The 25,940-nt window shown below is 46.4% G+C and overlaps 1 protein-coding gene and 1 long non-coding RNA gene across 3 annotated transcripts in view; both read right to left on the minus strand.

The window, feature by feature from the left end:
* Positions 1–304: 304 nt before the first annotated feature.
* Positions 305–2,124, minus strand: LOC130277273 (uncharacterized). The gene is made up of 2 exons (XR_008845418.1): positions 1,638–2,124; positions 305–1,321 (listed from the first exon to the last, which is right to left on the minus strand). It is a non-coding gene; the product is annotated as an uncharacterized LOC130277273 (long non-coding RNA).
* A 630-nt stretch (positions 2,125–2,754) lies between these two features.
* The window catches only part of ZDHHC13 (zinc finger DHHC-type palmitoyltransferase 13), a 66,874-nt gene continuing 43,688 nt past the window's right edge, over positions 2,755–25,940 (minus strand). For both annotated transcript variants that reach the window (XM_056527804.1, XM_056527803.1), the window contains exons 6-17: positions 22,283–22,347; positions 21,349–21,511; positions 19,438–19,563; positions 18,968–19,101; positions 15,634–15,738; positions 12,206–12,326; positions 10,812–10,874; positions 7,440–7,533; positions 7,281–7,364; positions 7,046–7,203; positions 4,792–4,889; positions 2,755–3,210 (exon numbers count right to left, since the gene is read on the minus strand). In XM_056527804.1, the coding sequence (XP_056383779.1) occupies positions 3,072–3,210; positions 4,792–4,889; positions 7,046–7,203; positions 7,281–7,364; positions 7,440–7,533; positions 10,812–10,874; positions 12,206–12,326; positions 15,634–15,738; positions 18,968–19,101; positions 19,438–19,563; positions 21,349–21,511; positions 22,283–22,347 (1,350 nt within the window). In that variant the 3' untranslated portion in view covers positions 2,755–3,071. The remainder of the gene's footprint in view (positions 3,211–4,791; positions 4,890–7,045; positions 7,204–7,280; positions 7,365–7,439; positions 7,534–10,811; positions 10,875–12,205; positions 12,327–15,633; positions 15,739–18,967; positions 19,102–19,437; positions 19,564–21,348; positions 21,512–22,282; positions 22,348–25,940) is intronic.

Raw genomic sequence — 25,940 nt, forward strand, 5'->3', positions numbered from 1 at the left:
ATAAGATGTCTGACCGCAGGGGTCCCGCTGCTGGGGACCCCCGCAATCTTACATTCGGTACCCTCCTCTTTGAGCTGCACACCGCGCTGCCAGCTCACAAACTGCTGGGTGGCTACCACAGGGCCGGACTATCGTGAAGTCGCGACTCCGCCCCCGTGTGACGTCACCTCCTCCCCCTTTAAGGATGCAGGATTTCCTAGGATATATTCACATGGTGCAGTCAAATTGCAGGCCCAGCACATGTCCGTACGTCAGAGACAGAAAGTTAAAAATAAAAAAAATTGTAATAAAAAAAAATGCTGTGAATTTGTAAGAAATGATTTATTAAATTCTCCACATGTAAAATATATAATATACATAGTGCATAGCATGTGACACCAGAGAACAGCGCCCCCTATACTCCGCCTAGCATACTGATGCTATTATCGGGGGTTGGGACAGACGCTGGATTATCAAATATTCTAGATTATTGGACGGTTCTAGAACAAGATTCAGATCAACTATAATCCAAAAATAAAATCTCTGCTCAGTCTGGATTGTCAGATAACGGAGTAAAGGAATTTCAGCAAGTTAATTGGGCAACGAGGTAACAGCAATCCAGCCGTGTCTGCCTGCCGCCTGCATAGGGGGTTACACAGTGCCCCTCTGGGTTTAGGAAATGTCTGTCAAATATAAGGGGAGACGCTTTATATGGAGATTCTATTAATTCAGGGTTTCCCAACCAGGGTGCCTCCAGCTGTTGCAACACTACAACTCCCAGCATGCCCGGAAAGCTGGAGGCCCAATGGTTGGGAAACACTTCTGTAACTGGAATAAAGTAAAGGCACTTTATATAATAGAACGATAGATGGGCATGCTGGTAGTTGTAGTTCTGACACGGGCCAATGATCGGGTGAATGAATGTTTGTAGGAATTAATCGGCCCTATTAGGGTGCTCTTACAAAGTGCAGTATTAAAGCCAAAACCAGGTGTGGATCATAAATAAATTACATAATATAAAGAACAGGTGCTACTTCTACTCTTTTTTTATTTATTTTTTAATATAAAGTAGAAGTAGCATCTGTTCCTTATATTAAGTAGAAGTAGCGCCTGTTCCTTATATTAAGTAGAAGTAGCGCCTGTTCCTTATATTAAGTAGAAGTAGCGCCTGTTCCTTATATTAAGTAGAAGTAGCGCCTGTTCCTTATATTAAGTAGAAGTAGCGCCTGTTCCTTATATTAAGTAGAAGTAGCATCTGTTCCTTATATTAAGTAGAAGTAGCGCCTGTTCCTTATATTAAGTAGAAGTAGCATCTGTTCCTTATATTAAGTAGAAGTAGCATCTGTTCCTTATATTAAAGGGGTACTCCTCTGCCATTCTTCTGGAGCTCCGCTCCCCAGCGTCCGGAAGTTTATTGTTCCGAATGCTGTGTGCGGGCATCCGTGTTCAGGGCCGCCCCTCGTGACGTCACGCCCGCCCCCTCAACGAAAGTCTATGGGAAGATGGCGCGACGGCCGAGAGGGTGGGCGTGAAGTCACGAGGGGTGGCCCTGAACACGAAAGCCCTCACACAGCGTTCGGAACAATAAACTTCTGGAAGCTGGGGAGCGGAGCTCCAGAAGCAGGGCAGCGGAGTACCCCTTTAAGTAGAAGTAGCACCTGTTCCTTATATTAAGTAGAAGTAGCATCTGTTCCTTATATTAAGTAATTCATTCATGATTCACACCTGGTTTTGGCTTCAAAACTGCAGCCATACTGCACTGTATAATTATCGGGAAGGGGCACCGTTTCTACAAACATTCATTCATCCAATGTCCCATGTACAAAACTACAACTCCCAGCATGCCCTAAGAACCACAGGCTCTCTACCTTTTGGAAAACTTTTCATGAGTTTTGCTTAATAATTTTTCCAACTCCTTACAGTTTTCAATATATCTTCTTGCTGTCAGTGAATGGAAAGAAAAAAAAAACATCTGTCCTGACCTAATACTTCACAAATTAAATAGAAAATAGTCTACACTCTATATATGTAACTTAAAAACACCTCTGCTGCTGCTTAACTCTAGGTCAGTGCTTTTCTAAACCAGTGTTGCTCCAGCTGTTGCAAAACGACAACTCCCGGCATGCCCGGACAGCCGAAGGCTGTCCGGGCATGCCGGGAGTTGTCGTTTTGCAACAGCTGGAGGCACACTGGTTGGGAAACACAGTTTTAGATTCTGCAGTTTGACTTTGTCCTAGGCCTGGCCAGGAGCCCAATAAGGTCCTAGGGTGAAGCTATGCGGCTCCTGTACAAAGCCTTTGGCTGTCCGGGCATGCTGGGAGTTGTAGTCTTGCAACAGCTGGAAACACCCTGGTTGGGAAACACTGCCCTAGGTGTTAAAAAGTCCAACCTAGCAAGTCATTGCTGTATTCTAAGTCTTATGGACATCGGCATCAGACCCAATGTCATAAACTGTGAATTATCCAACTGAAACGTTATCCAGGAATAGAAAAACAGAGCTGATTTCTTTTAAAAACAGCACCACACAAGTCCTCAGGTTGTGTGCGGTATTGCAGCTCAGTTCCATTAAAGTGAATGGAGCCAAGTCGTAATACCGCACACAACCTGAGGACGGGGGTGGTGGTGTTTTTAGAAGAAATTAGCTCTGATTTTCTAATACTGGGTAATTGTTTATATGCTGACCCCATCCCACAATCTGTCGCCTTTCTTACAACCTCCTCTAACTCTTTGATAGGTCTTGAAGGGGGGCGCTGTATAGAGACAAAGCACTCTGACTTATATGTACACAGGGGTGTTATATTCTTCTATAAAAATCAGTAAAAGGTGAATATGACGAAGATACTAACATATAAAATATATACAGAAAGTGGTGAGACCCCAGCAGTGATCCAGATGATCCGACCTGTAAACAAGTATTATGGGGAAAGTTTTTGGAGAAATCCCATTTGCACCTTTTTCCACGGATAGAGCGAGGTCCTGGACGCTCCAGAGGGTGGGCTATACATGGGACCCCCCCCCCCCCCAGGTGTTACTGTCTTATTGTCACCTGAGCATGGCGGTAAGTAGTAGGCACGGCATGGCTTCCGGGGAGTCTAGACTGACTGGGCGCTCCTCACCATAGAGGCCTGGAAGATGTTGTGGTACTGCTGCGTCCAGTCTACGGAATTGGTCTTAATCAACCCGAAGCACCGACACCGGAAGAAGTCTGCCAGGTTCTGGATACAGCCGCGGCTGGAATATACAAAATACGGAGATTAGATATGCGGCAACGAATCTTCACTTAAAAGGGGTACTCCGCTGTAAACATCTTACCACCTATCCAAAGTATAAGATGTCTAATCGCAGGGTTCCTGCCGTTGAAGACCCCTGCAATCTCCGTTGCGGCACCCGTCATTCGGTGCTCGGAGCGATCTCCGCTCAGTGCCTGATGACTGGCGATGCTGGCCGTCACACCCCCTCCATTCATGTCTATGGGAGGAGGTGCGACGGCTATGTACTAGCCGTCATGCCACCTCCCATAGACATGAATGGAGGGGGCGTGGCTTGACGTCATGAACGCGAAAGCTGCAAGCTACCGTGTTCCGGACGCCGCTGCCGGCCCAGAGATCACGGGGGTCCCTAGCGGCGGGACCCCCACGATCTAACATCTTATCCTCTAGACAGGGGATTAGATCTTTTCAGCGGAGTACCCCTTTAATGAAAAAGAGATTTTAATTGTGCTCCCCCGATTATCTAGCATTACCTTCCCAAGGCTGCCATAGATTGGAGCAGTAAGGCCATATTCACACGGCAGAAATTCTGCTATAATACCGTTCTGCAAAACTTGCTGCGGAATTTCGGCAGATTTTCTGCGTGCTCAAAATACAGAATTCTGCCGAATTTTTTGCAGAGTCTGGAAAGTAGAATTTCCGTGGCGGGAAATTCTCCTGTGGAAACAGTACAGCGGGATCCTTCCTTGTGAACACAGCCTAAGGGTGCATTCACATCACGATTTTTGCCATACCATTTTGCATCAGTATTTTATTTTTTTGCAGACCGTATGCCCTAAAAACGGACAAAATTGTATGCAAACGTGTGCTCCGAAATAAAACTGCATACGGTTTTAAAACCATATGTGGTTTGAATTTAGAGAGTTCCAGTTGCGTCAGTTTTTGTAATTAAAAAACGCATACTTTTTGGGGTTGACACAAAGTGTTGGTTGGTTAGTGCAATAAAGTTTTATTGCACTAAAATAATAGTTTTATTGAAATTCCAAGGTGTGGTTTGCCATGTATAAGAAAAAACATCTTCCAAAAACCGTATGGAATTGTAGACACATCCGTATTTCATTGACTTCAATGTTAAAAAATAATAAAAAATAAAAATGTTTACGGTTAATATGCAGTTTTTAAAAACAGGACACAAAACCGTAGTAGACTCCAGTTTCGTGTATGGTAAAATTTTTTTAAAAAAAACACACAAAACCGTACACGACCAAAAACTTATGCAACTGAAACAACCGGTTGTGTAAGTTTTTGCATTCGCGGTCTATGTATTGGGTTTTCCATATGGTTGTATACGGTTATCCATACGGTTGTATACGGAAATTGTATAGCAAAATCGTGATGTGAAGAGGAATAGAACCCTGGTTGGGACTCACTGCACTCGGATTTGTCCATAAAGACAGTGCGCCACCTAGTGGTCATACGCCAGGTAGCACCTGTGAGATTTTAACCCATTTAGATGAGATTTCTTCACATCCTGTGATACTGCGTCCCGTTCCCTTTGGGAGTAATAATCCGTCATACCCATGCCAGCCTAAAGATCACTTACTTGAAGGGAGATTTCCGCAGGGGCACCTGGTGCTTGCTGAATCTGTTCTGCATCTGGAGGTTGAACCTTTCTTGAGTTGTTAGACCCAGACAGGCGATCTACGTCATAGAAACAGAAACGAATACAATATAAACTTCTCAATGGTTACTTTAAAGGTGTATTCTTATCTCTTTGAGCAGCATTTCCCAACCAGTGCGCCTCCAGCTGTTGCAAAAATACAACTCCCAGCATGCCCGGACAGCCATAGTTTTGCAACAGCTGGAGGCACACTGGTTGGGCAACACTACTTTAGATTCTGCTGTTGCCTGACTTTGTCCAAAGCCTAGCCAGAAGCCCAATAAGGTCCTAGGGTGAAGCTATGGGGCTCCTTTACAAACTTTTTAGCTGTCCGGGCATGCTGGGAGTCGTAGTTTTGCAACAGCTGGAGGCACACTGGTTGGGAAACTCTGCCTTAGATTCTGCAGTTTGACTTTGTCCTAGGTCTGGCCGGAAGCCCAATAAGGTCCTAAGGTGATCCTATGGGGCTCCTGTACAAAGTCTTTGCCTGTCCGGGCATGCTGGGAGTTGTAGTTTTGCAACAGCTGGAGGCACACTGGTTGGGAAACTCTGCCTTAAATTCTGCAGTTTGACTTTGTCCTAGGCCTGGTCGGAAGCCTAATAAGGTCCTAGAGTGAAGCTATGGGGCTCCTGTACAAACTTTTTAGCTGTCCGGGCATGCTGGGAGTTTTAGTTTTGCAACAGCTGGAGGCACACTGGTTAAGAAACACTGGCCCCGATTTACTATTGTAAACCAGACCTGTTTTGTCGAGTCGTGCGCCAGAGATTCTGTCTGTGCCGAAATTCGTGCCAGAATTTAAAATAAACCTGAAAAAAGGGGCGTGACTGTCGGTGCGTGTGCCCGACATTTTCACAAAAAAAAAAAATGTAAATAAACATATTTACTAAGGTTTCCACAGACACTGTGGTGAATTTGAGTGGAGGAAAACCCGACAGATCGGAGCAGGTGTAAAAAGAAAAAAGCAAATTGAAGGGGAAAAGTGCAAAATGTAGGGAAACCTTTGTAAATACTGTGAAAAAAATTGTAGGGAATTAAAACCCACAAAGAAAACTGCGCAACACTCTTAGTAAATCAGGGCCAATGTCTTCAAGTGATGATGTATCGTTATGATTGGCGAAGGTCCGACCTCTAGAGTCACCACCGATTCTGCTGTGCAGAGAAAGACTATAAAAGGGGTCACAGTGCTACTTAAAGGGGGACTCCGGTGAAAAACTATTTTTTTTAAATCAATTGGTGCCAGAACATTAAACAGATTTGTAAATTACTTCTATAAAAAATCTTAATCCTTCCAGCACTTATCAGCTGCTGTATGCTCCACAGGAAGTTGTGTAGGTCTTTCCAGTCTGACCACAGTGCTCTCTGCTGACACCTCTGTCCATGTCAGGAACTGTCCAGAGCAGGAGGAAATCCCAATAGCAAACCTCTCCTGCTCTGGACAGTTCCTGATACGGACAAAGGTGTCAGCAGAGAGCAATGTGGTTAGACTGGAAAGAACTACACAACTTCCTGTGGAGCATACAGCAGCTGATAAGTGCTGGAAGGATTATGCTGGAAGGGGTAGTCCAGTGGTGAAAAACTTATACCCTATCCTAAGGATCGGGGATAAGCTTGAGATCGCGGGGGGTCCGACCGCTGGGGCCCCCTGCGATCTCTCTGTACGGGGGCCAGGCTCTCCAGCCAGATAGCGGGTGTCGACCCCCGCACGAAGCGGCGGCCGACACGTCCCCTCAATACATCTCTATGGCAGGACCGGAGATTGCCGAAGGCAGCGCTTCAGCTCTGCCATAGAGTTGTATTGAGGGGGCGTGTTGGCCGCCGCTTCGTGCGGAGGTCGACACGCCCCCTTCGCGCGGGCTGTCGGGGCTCCGTACAGGAGATCACAGGGGGCCCCAGCGGTCGGACCCCCCGCGATCTGCAACTTATCCCCTATCCTTAGGATAGGGGATGAGTTGTTCACCACTGGACTACTCCTTTAAGATTATTAAATAGAAGTAATTTACAAATCTGTTTAACTTTCTGGCACCAGTTGATTTAAAAAAACAAAAAACAAATGTTTTTCACCGGAGTACCCCTTTTAAAGGCGGCCATTATAACCTGCAGGTAGTACAGCAGGGTGCATCTACTGGATAATCCAGCCCCATCAGGTCCCTAATGGCAGATTGGAGGACTATATCTGTATCCATTAAGTTGCGTCACCTGGTATAGCTGCAGAATAAGCATCAGCGTGGCCCACACCGTGAGAGAACACGTAAGGAGGAAGATATACAGGACCCAGGGGGAACACGATATAATCTCTGCCAAGAACCCGCCAATGCCGTCCTTCTGTAAGTTGGTGGAGCATTGGTTGACCCAAACTGCAAGACCGAGAGAGACGAGATCACATAACACGCACGTAACGCGGGAATCCCCGGCCGCCATGATCATTACTTACACAGAGCGGAGGCGTAGATCATCCAGTGACCCATGACGGTCAGCGCCACCAGGAAGAGTACAAAATAGTGATGGTTCCCAGCGCCTGGAGGGACAGGAGGACATGACCATATAACCTACAGTATGACATCATGGCTCTACTAATGTTACATCATCTCACCAATACAATGGCCGGTCCATATACAGTGCTGATCATATTTAGCTACACAGGCGTTACATGCGTGACAGTGCATCGACCGCAGGGGCTTCTTCACCTGCAGAGGAATACAAAGGGTTAATGGGCGGCTCATAGATTATAGTGTCAAGTTGATCAAAATGATTCTCACTGACGATCTATATATACATTAATACTTCTATACAGTGATCCCTCAACTTACAATGGCCTCAACATACAATAGTTTCAACATACACTGGTCTTTTCTGGACCATTGTAAGTTGAAACCAGACTCGACATACAATGTTACAGACAGTCCAGATCTGTGAAACGTGACAATGGCTGGAAGAACCGACCAATCAGAATGGGCATTTTACTGCTAAAACCCATGTATTACTGAAGTGTATGCACTGACTGGTGTCTGGTAGCGCCCCCTACAGTACAGGGAGGTATTACATGTTCTGTACTCTTTACCTGTATTACTGAAGTGTATGCACTGACTGGTGTCTGGTAGCGCCCCCTACAGTACAGGGAGGTATTACATGTTCTGTACTCTTTACCTGTATTACTGAAGTGTATGCACTGACTGGTGTCTGGTAGCGCCCCCTACAGTACAGGGAGGTATTACATGTTCTGTACTCTTTACCTGTACCAGGGTTAGCTGCTCTTTTGAACACCAGGATAGGGCGACTCCATGTTACTTTTTTAGGACATTGCCTGTACTGTACAGGACCCTGAAGAAGCTTCTGTCCTCTACATAGACCAGTGTTTCCCAAGCAGGGTGCCCCCAGCTGTTGCAAAACTACAACTCCCAGCATGCCCGGACAGCCTTTGGCTGTCCGGGCATGCTGGGAGTTGTAGTTTTGCAACAGCTGGAGGCTCCCTGCTTGGGAAACACTGACATAGACAGTGATTACAGCTCCAGCAGATCTTTATTACTTTTATATGTGAGGATTTGCTTTATCTGTATTAGTTATCTACTTATTTTTCTCAAATCCTCACTTTTTCCTATTTTTTGGATGACCTTTTGGTGCCTTTAGAACCAATTACCAGGTTTCCATAGAGTTCTGGTCTCAACATACAATGGTTTCAACATACAATGGTCGTCCTGGAACCAATGAATATTGTAACTTGAGGGACCACTGTATTTATATGTCCTTTCTAATGCTGAAAAAAAAAAAAAAAGATATTTGTTACCTACTTTTTAAACTATGCACCATGTTCCTGAGCTTGCAATCTGCTCATGACTAAATAACCTTGGCCCAAGATGGAAGTCAAAACATTTGAGGAAGATGCAGATTGTATAAGAAGGGCAAAGAACTGGAATTTTCCAGTATTCGAGTGAGAGCGCTCCATAAATGAACTTTGGCCAAGAAAGAAATGAATGGACACTAGATATGCTAATATATAAAGACACAATAATGAAATAACCAAACTGTAACATGCTAATTGTGATGTCATAACCAACCCTCCTTCTTTGTACAATGTAAAAACCAACTGTACTTCCTGTAATAAACCAGAACTCTGTGGGGGCTGAGTTTCCTGCTAAGAAAGGGTGTATACCGACATCCCGTGTGGTGTATATTTTTAATGTCGACACTTACGGTAGTAAAATATATAGCAGCACAGTCAATCACATTTGAAAGCCCCCACTCGGACCATCCTTATCAATAGTATTAGATACAGAGAAACAGAGCAATACTAGGAGAATAGGTCTTAAAGGGGTACTCCGGCTCTAAGACATCTTATCCCCTAGGATAGGGGAGGAGATGTCTGATTGCAGGGGTCCTGCCGCTGGGGACCCCCCCCCCCACAATCTCTCATGCAGACTCCGCCACCTTGTGACGTCAATGCAAGCCTATGGGAGGGGGCGTGACAGCTTCTACATGTTTCGCCGTTACCACAGAGTTTTCAAGAGGCAATAGTGGCAATGGCAGTGGCCATTGCCAATATTGCCTCTTGAAAACGCCGTGGTAATGGCGAAACACGTAGAGGCTGGAAATAGAGTGATCTTTTAAAGGAGTAGTCCAGTCCTGAAAAACATATCCCTTATCCTAAGGATATGGGATAAGTTTCAGATCGCGGGGGGGGTCTGACCGCTGGGGACCCCCGCGATTTACTGTACGGGGCCCCGGCGGCCCGTGGGAAGGGGGCGTATTGACCACTGCATGAAGCGGCGACCGACACACCCCCTCAATACAGTGCTATGGCAACGCCGGAGATTGCTGAAGGCAGCGCTTCGGCTCTGCCATAGAGTTGTATTGAGGGGGCGTGTCAGCCGCCGCTTCATGCAGTGATCGACATGCCCCCTTTGTGCAGGGCCCCAGCGGTCGGACCCCCCGCGATCTGAAACTTTTTTCAGGACTGGATATCTCCTTTAAGTGATCGGAAAGTGACGAGTCCCAATACGTTATATTTATCTAAAACTTGGTCAATTCTGGTATCAATTTTAACACATTTCTGTTGGGATTTACACGTTTTTATAATCACATAATAAAAGTTATTTCAGGGGTTACCTATTGATTTTTTTTACCCCGGGCTACAGAAGGCGAGGAGGAAAAAAACGAAAACGCAAAAATAAAATTGGCCTGGTCCTTAAAGGGGTACTCCGCCCCTAGACATCTTATCCTCTATCCAAAGGATAGGGGATAAGATGTCAGATCGCCGCGGTCCCGCTGCTGGGGACCCCGGGGATCGCTGCTGCAGCACCCCGCTATCATTACAGCACAGAGTGAGTTCGCTCTGCACGTAATGACGGGCGATCCAGGGGACGGAGCATCGTTACATCACGCCCCGCCCCTTTCAATACAAGTCTATGGGAGGGGGCGTGGCGGTCGTCACGCCCCCTGCCATAGACTTGCATTAAGGGGACGGGCCGTGATGTCACTAGGGGCGGAGCCATGACGTCACGCGGCTCCGTCCCCTGTATCGCCCGTCATTACGCACAGAGCGAACTCGCTCTGCGCAGTAATGATAGCGGGGTGCCGCAGCGGGGATCCCGGGGCTCCCCAGCAGCGGGACCGCGGCGATCTGACATCTTATCCCCTATCCTTTGGATAGGGGACAAGATGTCTAGGGGCGGAGTACCCCTTTAAGGTTAAAATGGGCTTGGTCCTTAAGGGGTTTAAAAAGGATCTTGAGGTAAGGAATAGTGCAGAGTCCAGAACACTATTCCACACTTTAATTTTGATACTGAGGAGAACATTTTTACTAATAATGGAGCCTAGAAAATCATTCCTAGATGTCACCGGTCACTATAGTAACCTAAATAAACAAGTGATCATGGGAAGGATCCCTGAATGGCCCTGAGGATCTGTACCAGCCCAATCTGATTGTGTATAATAGGTTTACTAAATATCATGTACAGGAAAGACGTACCAAGCAAGAAGAACAGAACAGTCTGACGTCCAGACACCCGGCTTCAGCGAGAGTGATAATAGTCTGCAAACAAAGTGTAACTTTACGAAATGTTATTAAAAAAGAATCCGGCGCACAACCTACAAAACATGTCGGGTTTACAATAGTAAATCAGGGCCCATGAGTCAGTGTCCCCCCAACCTGTGGCTCTGCAGCGGTCACAAAAATACTGTTTCCAGCATGCCCTGACAGCCAGACCACGGGTTGGAGCAGTGTTTCCCAACCAGGGTGCCTCCAGCTGTTGCAAAACTACAACTCCCAGCATGCCCTGACAGCCAGACCACGGGTTGGAGCAGTGTTTCCCAACCAGGGTGCCTCCAGCTGTTGCAAAACTACAACTCTCAGCATGCCCTGACAGCCAGACCACGGGTTGGAGCAGTGTTTCCCAACCAGGGTGCCTCCAGCTGTTGCAAAACTACAACTCCCAGCATGCCCTGACAGCCAGACCACGGGTTGGAGCAGTGTTTCCCAACCAGGGTGCCTCCAGCTGTTGCAAAACTACAACTCCCAGCATGCCCTGACAGCCAGACCACGGGTTGGAGCAGTGTTTCCCAACCAGGGTGCCTCCAGCTGTTGCAAAACTACAACTCCCAGCATGCCCTGACAGCCAGACCACAGGTTGGAGCAGCGTTTCCCAACCAGGGTGCCTCCAGCTGTTGCAAAACTACAACTCCCAGCATGCCCTGACAGCCAGACCACGGGTTGGAGCAGTGTTTCCCAACCAGGGTGCCTCCAGCTGTTGCAAAACTACAACTCCCAGCATGCCCTGACAGCCAGACCACGGGTTGGAGCAGTGTTTCCCAACCAGGGTGCCTCCAGCTGTTGCAAAACTACAACTCCCAGCATGCCCTGACAGCCAGACCACGGGTTGGAACAGTGTTTCCCAACCAGGGTGCCTCCAGCTGTTGCAAAACTACAACTCCCAGCATGCCCTGACAGCCAGACCACGGGTTGGAGCAGTGTTTCCCAACCAGGGTGCCTCCAGCTGTTGCAAAACCACAACTCCAAGCATGCCCTGACAGCCAGACCACAGGTTGGAGCAGTGTTTCCCAACCAGGGTGCCTCCAGCTGTTGCAAAACTACAACTCCCAGCATGCCCTGACAGCCAGACCACGGGTTGGAGCAGTGTTTCCCAACCAGGGTGCCTCCAGCTGTTGCAAAACTACAACTCCCAGCATGCCCGGACAGCCGTTGGCTGTCCGGGCATGCTGGAAGTTGTGGTTTTGCAACAGCAGGAGACACCCTGGTTGGGAAACACTGGGCTGGAGAATGCTGCCCAATCTAATTCCTGCAGCAGGAGCCATTGTCCAATTCTATATTGTCGGCTATAAGAGACACATCGCTCATGACCAGACCTGCTTCCTCTCCTCTTCCGAGCACTTGATGTATCCAGGATCCGTTCTCCATGTCTTGTAGAAATAATACAGGAGTAGAGAGACGCTGATGATAAATGGCACCTGGACAGTGGCCTGAGCCATATGTGATTGGACCCCATTAAGGAATATAACAAGAACCCTGAAATGCCGTCAATAATAGTTTAACAATTTTCCAGTCCTTTGTTATTTTCCAAATGTACACAGCACTTATTAATAAAATAAATGAAAAATAACAATGACGCGTTTCGGGGGTTCTATCCCTTTCCTCAGATTGTCGACAAAAATATAGTCTATTATTACTTCTCCTCTATAGTGCCATGTTATTACAGAGTATCTGCTCCTTCCTCCTCTGGCAGCTGACAATATAGTCCCTTCATACTACCCCTGCAGAAAGTCTTCTGAACTATACTGTCACATTACTACAGAGGCTCTGCTATACTGCCATGTTACTGCAGAGGTTCTGCTCCTTCCTCCTCTGGCAGCTGTCAATATAGCCCCTTCATACTACCCCTGCAGAAAGAGTCTTCTGAATTATACTACTATGTTACTACAGAGGCTATGCTTCTTCAGGATTCTTCTCAACTATATTGCCATGTTACTGCAGAGGTTCTGCTCCTTCCTCCTCTGGCAGCTGACAATATAGCCCCTTCATACTACTCCTGCAGAAAGATTCTTCTGAAGAATACGGTCACATTAATACAGAGGCTCTGCTATACTGCCATGTTACTACAGAGTATCTGCTCCTTCCTCCACTGGCCGCTGACAATATAGCCCCTTCATACTACCCATGCAGAAAGAGTCTTCTGAACTATATAGTCACATTACTACAGAGGCTCTGCTATACTGCCATGTTACTGCAGAGGTTCTGCTATACTGCCATGTTACTGCAGAGGTTCTGCTCCTTCCTCCTCTGGCAGCTGTCAATATAGCCCCTTCATACTACCCCTGCAGAAAGTCTCCCGAACTATACAACCATGTTACTAAAGAGGCTATGCTTCTTCAGGATTCTTCTCAATTATATTGCCATGTTACTGCAGAGGTTCTGCTCCTTCCTCCTCTGGCAACTGACAATTTATTGCCTTTTTGCTTTCCCTGAAAATCAGAAAGCTATTTCTATAGGCTAGACTGCAATGAACAGAGGATCACTATGCAGACACTGTTGGACTGAGAATGACTGAGCATGTGAGTCCTTCAGCACTGAGCCCAGGGTAGACGTTGCTATACACTGTGAACACCAGGTGAAGTGATGCAGTGTAAATGCCAGAATTCTTCACAGATTCATTTAACAGTGTTTAAATTGGCAAATATTGGAGATATATCATGCTCAAAAACGTATACGCTATCCGCAGAATAGGGGGTAAGTTTTAGATCGCAGGGGTCCCCAGCAGTCGGAACCCCCGTAATCTAACACTTATCTCCTATTCGCAGGAAAGGGGATACAGTTTTGGCATGATCTATCACCAATATTTTCCAATTTACACACTCCTGCACGAGCCCCCCTGTTCTCCCCTATCTGCGGATAGGGGATACGTTTTTGGGCATGATACGCTGTCCACAGCTTTACTCTGGCAATGACATCTCCATTGGTCAATAACTTGATCCCTCCACTTTTAGCAGTTAATACAGCCAAACACTTTCTATAAAATGTAATCTCGGTTAAAGGGGTACTCCGGTGGAAAACACATTTTTTTCATATCAACTGGCTCAAGAAAGTTAAACAGATTTGTAAATTACTTCTATTAAAAAAATCTTAATCCTTCCAGTACTTATCAGCTGTTGTATGCTCCAGAGGAAGTTGTGTAGTTTCAGCATGACCACAGTGCTCTCTGCTGACACCTCTGTCTGTATCAGGAACTGTCCAGAGTGCCAATCCCCATAGCAAATCTCTCCTTCTCTGGACATGTCCTGACATGGACAGAGGTGTCAGCAGAGAGAACTGGGGTCAGACAAAAAAGAACTACACAACTTCCTGTGGAGCATACAGCAGCTGATAAGTACTGGAAGGGGTAAGATTTTTTTTAAATAGAAGTCATTTACAAATCTGGCACCAGTTGATTTGAAAAAAAAAAATATATATATAGTTTTCCACCGGAATACCCCTTTAAAGGACATCTGTAGTGCTCTGAACTTTATCCCCTATGCGAAGGATAGGAGATAAGTTATAGATCGCGGGGGGTCCGAGCCCATGTGATCTCCCGTACGGGGCTGTGGCAAAGTACAGGAAAGGGGGCGCTCCGTCCCTGCATGATGCGGCAGCCGACACGGCTCTCCATGTATCTCTATGGGATTCATGAAGGGGTGTGCCGGCTACCGCGTCATGTGGGGATGGAATGCCCCCTTTCCTGTACATTGCCACAGCCCCATACAGGAGATCGTGGGGGGCCCCAGCGCTCGGACCCCCGTGCGATCTTTAACTTATACCCTATCCTTCGGATAGGGGCTAAAGTTCAGAGCACTACAGATGTCCTTTAAAGGGGTACTCCGGTGGAAAACTTTTTTTTTTAAATCAACTGGAGCCAGAAAGTTAAACAGATTTGTAAATCACTTCTATTAAAAAAAAATCTTAATCCTTCCAGTACTTTTTAGGGGCTGTATACTAAAGAGAAATCCAAAAAAGAAATGCATTTCCTCTGATGTCATGACCACAGTGCTCTCTGCTGACCTCTGCTGTCCATTTTAGGAACTGTCCAGTCCAGGAGAAAATCCCCATAGCAAACATATGCTGCTCTGGACAGTTCCTAAAATGGACAGCAGAGGTCAGCAGAGAGCACTGTGGTCATGACATCAGAGGAAATGCATTTCTTTTTTGGATTTCTCTTTAGCATACAGCCCTAAAACGTACTGGAAGGATTAAGATTTTTTAATAGAAGTGATTTACAAATCTGTTTAACTTTCTGGCACCAATGGATAAAAAAAAAAAAAAAAGAAGGTTTCCACGGGAGTCGGGAGTACCCCTTTAAGCTCTTATAAACCACTTTCATCCTGAGGCACTGAAAGATTTTTCAGTATCAACTACGCATTCCAGGTTCTGACCCCGCCCTGAGGTGTATTGCAGGGTAATGGAGGACATTTAGACGTCATTGTTGCTACCTTACTGATGGTCATTAGAGATGAGCGAACTTACAGTAAATTCGATTCGTCACGAACTTCTCGGCTCGGCAGTTGAGGACTTATCCTGCATAAATTAGTTCAGCTTTCCGGTGCTCCCGTGGGCTGGAAAAGGTGGATACATTCCTAGGAAAGAGTCTCCTAGGAGTGTATCCACCTTTTCCAGCCCACCGGAGCACCTGAAAGCTGAACTAATTTATGCAGGAAAAGCCATCAACTGCCGAGCCGAGAAGTTCGTGACAAATCGAATTTACTGTAAGTTCGCTTACTGTAATAAAAAATAAAACAGAAAAAAAGGGATATCAGGCAGGAAGCAGATAAACCACGTCATGAACATCCAGAAGATGGAGCTGATGAAGAAGATGGCGGGCAGGTGCTTCTGACTGGATGAACCAACAAATCGTCTGAAAAAAAGGCGAAATATGAAAAACGTATGAACGCAATATTTAGGGAAAAGTAGATAGAAACAAGGAATAAGCGACACTTTGAGAAGAGGACCAAAGTTTCATTCAGAACAGAACAGAAAAGTTTCATTCAGAACAGAACAGAAAAGATCTGATCCTGATGGAAGTGGAGGCGGAGAAGGAAAATATGACCCTTACAGTGATCTGAGGAAGGGGGTTGCTCCCCCGAAACGCGTCATCTGTGTACTTCATTGTCTTCTTATGCTCTAATAAACCATTCCGGTGTTTTACCAATACCTCTGGTTGGCTTCTACATTACTCTGGAACTAGCAGCGCCTCTGTAAGGGTCATATTTTCCTTCTCCGCCTCCCTATATAGCAGTGGTCTTCAACCTGCAGACCTCCAGATGTTGCAAAACTACAACTCCCAGCATGCCCGGACAGCCAACGGCTGTCCGGGCATGCTGGGAGTTGTAGTTTTGCAACATCTGGAGGTCTGCAGGTTGGAGACCACTGATATATATTATCTATACTGGCCATGCTCTTTAGGAAGACCACCTCTGGTAGCCAGGGGTGTGGAAATATTTAAAGGGTACCTCTCATCAAATAAACTTTTGATATATTTTAGATTAATGAAGGTTGAATAACTTTCCAATAGCATCTTAATGAAAAATATGCTTCTTTCTATTGTATTTTTCCCGATCAGTCCTGTCAGCAAGCATTTCTGACTCATGCTGGAGTCCTACACACTCAGAGCTGCCAGCCTGCTTTGTTCACAGCCAAACAGGCTGTGAACAAAGCAGGCTGGCAGCTCTGAGTGTTCTCCTTTGTGAACAAAGCAGACTGGCAGCTCGTAGTGTTTAGGACTCCTGCATGAGTCTGAAATGCTTGCTGTCAGGGCTGGTAGGGAGACCCCTAGTGGTCATTTCTTCAAAGTGGAAAATTAAATAGAAAGAAGCAGATTTTTTAATAACATGCAATTATGAAGTTATTCTGCATACATTAATCTATAATATATCAAAAGTTTTTTTGATGAGAGGTACCCTTTAAAAAAAAAAAAAAAAAAAAAAAAAAAAACTACTTGTCCAAGGGACTAAAACGAAGCACAATCTACTTGTCCTGGTACATTAAATAATTTCAACCAAAATAGTCTGTAAATAAGATCTTTATTAATAGAAACTTAATAGGCAGGCCAGTATGTCACCCCATTAGATGGATAGGGCCCCTGATAAGTAAGTCCGCCCCACTAAGTAGGTAGTCCCCCCTTCAAGCGCAACTGTCATCAAATCTGGGCCATACAACCTACACACAGCCTCTGTACTGTGCGCAGATTGTGTATTAGGCAGCGTTTTTACCTCCTGTCTGCCGTCCTTTATTACCCCAAAAAACAGTTTTGATGGAAGCCGCGTACAGTCAGATAGGCGTGGCCGGGGTTCGCAATGCCCTGCCTCCGCCACGCTCATCAGCGCTGGGACCGCTGTGTGATTGACACACAGGTCCCAACGCATGCGCCCCATAGCTTATCCCCCCCCTCCCGTGCGCGCCGCGGCGTGTGTAGTCATGCTCTGCTGTTAAAAAAAAAAACTTTATTCAGATGTGCACCTTTATTTTACTGAATATCTAATAGTGTCCCCTATCCTCTTCTTTCTTCTTGCTGTGTCGGTGACTGGAGACACGCACTACTGTTGGCTGTTATTCCCAATGCCGAGAGGGAGAGAGGAAGCGCGCTCCCTGCCTCTAGCACTGGGCATGCGCACTGAGGAGGTAGGCAGTGGGAGCGAGCGCTTGCCATCATGACACGCCGCGGCGCGCACGGGGGGGATAAGCGAAGGGGAGCATGCACTGGGATCTGTGTGTCAATAATAAAGAACGGCAGACAGAAGGTAAAAACACAGTACAGAGGCTGTGTGTAGGTTATATGGCCCAGATTTGATGACAGTTGCGCTTTCAGGAAGGTAGGTCCCTTTATCAGGTAGGTCCATCCCCTCATGCCCCAGATAGACATGCCCCCCCCCCCCCAGTTGGTAGGAAGGGTGGGCTCCCCCAGTAGGCAGAAAGACCAAGATAGATATGACCCCCATCAGGTAGGGCTCCCCCAGTAGGTAGAAAGGTCCCCAGATATATATGACCCCCATCAGGTAGGGCTCCCCAGTAGGTAGACAGGCCCCAGATAGATATGACCCCCATCAGGTAGGGCTCCCCAGTAGGTAGACAGGCCCCAGATAGATATGACCCCCATCAGGTAGGGCTCCCCAGTAGGTAGACAGGCCCCAGATAAATATGACCCCCATCAGGTAGGGCTCCCCAGTAAGTAGAAAGGCCCCTAGATAGATATGACCCCCATCAGGTAGGGCTCCCCCAGTAGGTAGAAAGGCCCCCAGATATATGTGACCCCCATCAGGTAGTGCTCCCCAATAGGTAGAAAGGCCCCCAGATAGATATGACCCCCATCAGGTAGGGCTCCCCAGTAGGTAGAAAGGCCCCCAGATAGATATGACCCCCATCAGATAGGGCTACCCAATAGGTAGAAAGGCCCCCAGATAGATATGACCCCCATCAGGTAGGGCTCCCCAATAGGTAGAAAGGCCCCCAGATAGATATGACCCCCCCCCCATCAGGTAGGGCTCCCCAGTAAGTAGAAAGGCCCCTAGATAGATATGACCCCCATCAGGTAGGGCTCCCCAGTAGGTAGAAAGGCCCCTTGATAGATATGACCCCCCCATCAGGTAGGGCTCCCCAGTAGGTAGAAAGGCCCCCAGATAGATATGACCCCCATCAGGTAGGGCTCCCCAGTAGGTAGAAAGGCCCCCAGATAGATATGACCCCCATCAGGTAGAGCTCCCATTTAAACAATTATACCACCTAAGTCAGTGTTCTTCACCCAGGGTGCCTCCAGCTGTTGCAAAACTACAACTCCCAGCAATGCCCGGACGGCCTGGAGATCGCAGGGGGCCCCCAGCAGCAGGAACCCCGCGATCAAACATCTTATCCCCTATCCTTTGGATAGGGGATAAGATGTTTTTCGCCGGAGCACCCCTTTAACCAGTAGAGGACAATATTGATTAAGGATTTGGCTTTAATTACAGTAGATCAATAGTTCCCTATAAGTGGTATATAGATTACACACGTCATGTAGCTATCTATATTATGGCTACTTTATCACCTACAAAAGATAGGGCTGACATGTACAACCATTTAACACTCTGTAACACAAAATGCATTTCACCTACCTGGTGAAGAGCTGGGACCCGGCAGTGACCAGAGCGAGGAGCGTCCCCTTTAACAGCCAGGAGTCTGTATGCAAGTTTAGGATGTAGCCGATGCCCCCCAAGAGAGACAAGCAGACCATCATCACCAATGAGATCTGATGGAAAGTGAAGGTTACATGAGCCAAAATTCACACCATTAGTCAATGTTTCCCAACCAGGGTGCCTCCAGCTGTTGCAAAGCTACAACTTCCAGGATGCCCGGACAGCCGTTGGCTGTCCGGGCATCCTGGGAGTTGTAGTTTTGCAACAGCTGGAGGCACCCTGGTTGGGAGACACTATTCTAGGTAATAATAGGGGCACAGGGGAAACTCTCTGCTCCCTCCTGATACTGACCTACGGGGTCCTGTACACATCTATAGGGTCCCATCAAACACGTGAGATCTATGGGATGGTTCTATCTCACACTGTGATGGCTGCAGATGGTTCCTCACCTCATATTTCTGTAGGGCCTTGAAGGTTCTAGAACTTCGTGCTGACCTCGAATTGGCCTCGCTTGTCAGAATATGGATTATAATGCGATTTCTGGTTTGTCGGGCGAAGTCGAGAGGAGTTTCCCCCTGTCATACAGGAAAAACACAAGACCAGTCAGTTTTCAGTTTACATAATACGGACTATTAGGGCGCACAATTTGGGGGGAAATGTGCTATTGCGATTATGGAGGTGAATATTGGGATTTCGTTATGCGGTTGCGATATAAAAAAAAAAAAAAAAAAAGGTGAAATCTCCCAATTTCATGTATGCTCTCCCACATTTCATTTCTATGCCCCAATTTCACATTCCCGCCCCCCCATGTCACATCTACCCCCCCCCACTTTACATTCCCCCATATCACGTCAATCCCACCATGTCACGTCCATCTCACCCACTTTACATTCCCCCCCATATCACATCCATTCCCCCACTTTACATCCCCCCATGTCATGTCCACCCCCCCACTTTATATTCCCCCATGTCATGTCCACCCCCCCACTTTACATTCCCCCATGTCATGTCCACCCCCCCCCACTTTATATTCCCCCATGTCATGTCCACCCCCCCACTTTACATTCCCCCATGTCACATCCATCCCCCCCACTTTACATTCCCCCATGTCACGTCCATCCCCCCCACTTTACATTCCCCCATGTCACGTCCATCCCCCCACTTTACATTCCCCCATGTCATGTCCACCCCCCCACTTTATATTCCCCCATGTCATGTCCACCCCCCCATGTCATGTCCACCCCCCCCCCACTTTATATTCCCCCATGTCATGTCCACCCCCCCACTTTACATTCCCCCATGTCACATCCATCCCCCCCACTTTACATTCCCCCATGTCACGTCCATCCCCCCCACTTTACATTCCCCCATGTCACGTCCATCCCCCCACTTTACATTCCCCCATGTCACGTCCATCCCCCCCACTTTACATTCCCCCATGTCACGTCCATCCCCCCCACTTTACATTCCCCAATGTCACGTCCATCCCCCCCAGACCCCCACATCACGTCCACCCCCCACTTTACATTTCCCCATATCACATCCATCCCCCATTTTACACCCCCCCCTCCCAGACCCCCACTTTACATTCCCCCATATCACGTCCATCCCCCATTTTACACCCCCTCCCATTTCACGTCAATCCTCCAATGTCACAACCCCCATGTAACCTCCCCCATTAACCATTAATGTTGTTCCAGGCTGTGGGGAAAACATAACCCTGATTCCCACCTAGCCCTGTTCCCCCGTAGGTCTGCCACAGATTTTGTTCTCCTCTATGAAGTTTGGTGTTATGTGGGACTAACAGGACCTTCCTGCTCAGCCAATCACTGGCCTGACACTGCTGCAGCCACTGATGGAGCTGGAAAGGTCCTGTAACCCGCTGCTTGTCAGGAGCACAGAGAAGATACCAGGACGGCACAGAGGAGAGTGGGATCTGCTGCAGATCTACAGGGACCAGGGCTGGGTAAGCATCATGTTTTTTATGTTTCACCCCGCGCCCATTTTATTACTTAGGACAGTGTTTCCAAACCAGAGTGCCTTCAGCTATTGCAAAACTACAACTCCCAGCATGCCCGGACAGTCAAAGGTTGTCTGGGCATGCTGGGAGTTGTAGTTTTGCAACAGCTGGAGACACACTGGTTGGGAAACACTGACTTAGCATTCGAATTTTGGCAGTGTCTCAGCCCCAGATCCTCTTTGTGTGATATGGTGCCAGGCCGCCGCCACCGCAGGTAATCATACATTTTCCCAGGGGGCCATATGGCTATATCTCAAATGGCAAAAAAACGTGATGCGATTCCGATATATCGTGCAGCCCTATTGAGAGTCTATGTAAATGTCGTAGACTGATGTCTGACCTTTTCGTTCTGCACATCCAAACTTGCTCCGGCTTCCAAGAGCAAATCCGCAGCATTGACATTGCCGGAGGAGACCGCCCAGTGCAGCGCCGTGTTGCGATGGATCTTGTCAGTCAGATTCAAGGATGGGTTCAGCTTCAAGAGGAAATTTGTGGGTTCCATACTGTAAGGAAGCAGAGATCTTATCACAGTGCAATTGATTTCTATATTATATATTGGAATGACATTACCGTTTTGGGTCTGCAGCTCCTATGCAGACCTATGTGTCTCTATGGCAGTGTTTCCCAACCACGGTACCTCCACATGTTGCAAAACTACAACTCCCAGAATTCTGGGAGTTGTAGTTTTGCAACACCCTGGTTGGCAGTTACATCCTGCACTAGTGTTTCCCAAACAGTGCGTCTCCAGCTGTTGGAAAACTACAACTCCCAGCATGCCCGGACAGCCTTTGGCTGTCCGGGCATGCTGGGAGTTGTAGTTTTCCAACAGCTGGAGACACACTGTTTGGGAAACACGTCCTACATTCATATTCCTTTCTATCTGTTCCCTACTATATATAGTGTATGTGTATGTGTATATATATATATATATATATATATATATATATATATATATATATACATACAAATACAGTGTATGTGTATATATATATATATATATAAATATATATATACATACACACATATATATATATACATACACACACATACATATATATAAGGGTTTGTTTGTAGTCTGTTACCATGGAGACACATGGTTGCTTGCAAAGTTGATAGCTTTTTCTTTTTTACATAAATTGTAATTTATTTTAAAAAAAATTATACAAAAATAAAACAAAAAAATAAAAAAACACAGGCTACTAATACAACACATTTACATTCTATATAATGCATTTACTGACGCATTTTACATTCTTCGTTTTTTTTTCCGTTACCCAATAATTTTCTGTGCAGAGAGCATGAGCGGAGTCATTCCATTCATATCCGGGCCATCGATGTTCTGTAAGGAGAAATACAGAGAGCAGGCTATAAGTTTACATGGCGGGAGGAGGTCTCTTTAACATATATAATTATATAGGTTTTCTGGTTCACCTTTACAATCATATTTTATTATCTTAAAGGGGTTGTCCGTGGGGTATCAAGCACATTTATTTATAAAAAAATAAATAAAAAAAATTTGATACTTACCTAACCTGGTCCCGCGCAGCTTCATTCCGGTCCATGCTTGTTCAGTAGTCATCTCTACAGGACCTGCTCAGTCAATAACTGGGGACACACCCCCGCGGCCAGGGATTGGCTTATCAGACAGGTCCTGCTAAGATAACTCATCCTGGGAATAGGAAGAAGCTGTGACAACCCAGGGACTGAAAGGCACTAGAACGGGAGCTGAGGGGGACGAGGGTAGGTAAGTATCACTTATATCAAAGATTATGTAAACCCAGACAACCCCTTTTCAAATAAAAAGATGCAGTTGTGATTATGGGAGAATTTACACACAACTTTTATACGGGCCGGTTATGAAGCAAATGACCGTTCCTAGGAACGCCGATTCTCAATAATGGACCAGCGATCAGCTGACTGAATCTTTGGCGCGTCCATTTAAATTATCCTTATTGAATTGAAGGGCTGCATAATTATTGGAGCCCACTGTCTGCCCATCTAAGGGCTCGGTCACATGGCCGTCTGCCCCGTTCCATTAATTAATGGAACTAATTGTGAGTTGAAGACATTTCTGCAACAAATCAAGGGGTTTTCCAATTTTTAAGCATTTTAAAAGGGGTATTCCAGGAAAAAAACACTTTTTATATCAACTGGCTCCAGAAAGCAAAACAGATTTGTTCATTTACTCTTATTAAAAAATCTTAATCCTTCCAATAATTATCAGCTGCTGAAGTTGAGTTTTTCTTTTCTGTCTGGCAACAGTGCTCTCTGCTGACGTCTCTGCTTGTTTTAGGAACTGCACAGAGTAGAAGGGGTTTGCTACGGGGATTTGTTTCTCCTCTGGTCAGTTCCTGAGACAAGTCAGAGAGCACTTAGACAGAAAAGAACAACCTTAACTTCAGCAGCTCATATGTTCTGAAAGGATTAAGATTTTTTTTTTATAGAAGTGATTTACAAATCTGTTTAACTTTCTGGGGCCAGTTCATATATAAAAAATGTTTTTTTCATGGATAACCCCTTTAATTGTATCTGAAACCTGACATGAAGTGACTTTGCAAATCACTTCGTTTTTCTGCAGCGGTCCCAGCGGTCATGTAGTACACCCAGCATGCACTGCAGTGCAGTATACAGCTACATCAGCTCTTATGCATGTAGAAATGGTTTGTAATAATCATGCTGGAAAAAAAATAAAAATCAAGGTATGGACCATTTTTATCGATACACAATGCACGTATGCAGTGGACGCAACGTCAGCAGAAGAGAAGGGATAAATACTGGCGTCACATGACCTATTGGAAACGCCAAACACAAATGATCCCCTCGGTGAGTCAGGGATCACAATTTCAATTATTCATACAAAAACCCAGGGTTTAAGCCTCAATGTTCTCCAAACAGTGTGTCTTCCACTGTTGGAAAACTACAACTCCCAGCATACTGGGAGTTGTAGTTTTGCAACAGCTGGAGGTGCATTGGTTGGAAAATAGTGATTTATATGACCAATGGCCTCTTGACTCTCTGTTAAGTCTGGGTGTCAGAGGAGAGAAGGGTCGGGCAAGTGTCCATCTGCTGAATACATGTACAAGTGTCTGGGCATGCTGGGAGTTGTGGTTTTCCAACAGCAGGAGACACACTGGTGCAGAATGTAACTGACAAGGTTTTGCTTGTTGTCTGTCACCATAGAGACACATAGGTCTCCATAGGAGCTGCAGAATAGAAGGAATAAATACTGGCGTCACATGACCTGTTGGAAACGCCAAACACAAAATGATCCCCAGGGATCACAATTTCAATTATTCATACAAAAACCCAGGGTCTAAGCCCAGGGTACAAGATCCCCCCCGAAAAAAATTAAATATTTAATTCTTGGGCTAGGTTCACACTGCAGAATCTCCGGCAGAAAATTTCCACCCGGAGATTCCGAGTGCGGCCAGCGCCAAATGAATCAGTCGGTGCTAGGACCGCGCGGACACTGCAGTCTCCAATAGACTGCCATGTGTTCCGTGAGTATTTCCACCTGAAGAATGAGCAACCCCATTCTTCAGGCGGAAATTTTAAAGTGGATTTTCCGTTCTCAAATTCCGAAGTTTGAATATGTGAACGGAAACCCATTCACTGTACTATAAGTTTTAGTAAGCGGAATTTCTGCCTGTAATGTCAAAGCGGAATTGCAGGCGGAAATTTTGGTAGTGTGAACCTAGCCTTATTGTTATAAAATAAATGTGACCTGAAGATCTTAAAACAGCGCAATACAGCTCCAGATATCAAAGTGCACCCACTCATAGGCCGGTATTGGGGTCTGCAGTCCCCCTTAACTGGATTGCTGATATTAAAATCAAATAATTTGGCCCCCTCTACTAGTTTCAGTGCACCAGCACAGTCTTCAGCGTGAGGACACCGGAACTAGTAGGGGGCGGCAAATCATTTGGTTTTAATATCAGTAATCAGTTGAGGGGGACTGCAAACCCCAATACCGGCCTATGAGTGGGTTTACCCCAAGTGCACTTTGATATCTGGAGCTGTATTGCGCTGTTTTAAGATCATTAGTCACATTTATTTTATAACAATAAGAATAAAAAGTTGATTTTTATGTACTCACCGTAAAATCTCTTTCTCGTATCTCTCATTGGGGGACACCTTACAGATGGGTATATGCTCTTGCCACTAGGAGGCGCTGAAGCTCCTCCCTGGCAGGATATACCCGCCCACAGGAAGTGAGGTAATCAGTTTTGTTACAAAGCAGTAGGCGAAGCCAAAAAAGAAATACGTCCCAAGGACTCTAGAAAGGAATCTAGAGCCAGAAAAAATTGTCCGGAAAAAGGATGAAGAAATGGGTGGGTGAGGTGTCCCCCAATGAAGGCTACAACAAAGAGATTTTACGGCGAGTACAAAAAAACCTCTCCTTTTCTCGGTCGCTCTTCATTGCGGGACACCTATACTGATGGGACGTACCAAAGCAGACCCCTAGGGTGGGAAAAACAACCACCAGAGAAAAGGAATCAGTCCTGAGACTGAACTCACGAGTGCACAAGGCCTGCGGACGAGCCCCCCAGGTGGAGACACACGAGGCCCAGAAATTGAGCTCCTGGAATATCTCCCATCCAAGGAGATGGACTGGGATGCCAGAGGGAGGGGCTGTCCTCTGTAGAGACCCAAGACAATCGGGTCATATAGAGACAAGGAAACCACAGAAAAAAAAAAAAAAAAGAGAAGGGATTCTGCTCTGGAGAGGTCCGGTGCATGAGAGCAAAGACCTGAACAGCCACAGACCCCAAAACCCCGGTCCCAGGGGCCCGTCATGAGCAACCAGAAGGAGACAATAGTCGTACTGGTGTAATGTGGATAACCTGAATGCCCTCCAATTCGGGAGGACATGGACCCCGAAGGAAGAAAGGAGAGGCAAACACCCTGAAAAGGGGGGCATCTCGGATACCG

Source organism: Hyla sarda, chromosome 6 (assembly GCF_029499605.1).
Source record: "Hyla sarda isolate aHylSar1 chromosome 6, aHylSar1.hap1, whole genome shotgun sequence".
In the NCBI taxonomy this organism is placed as follows: domain Eukaryota; kingdom Metazoa; phylum Chordata; class Amphibia; order Anura; family Hylidae; genus Hyla; species Hyla sarda.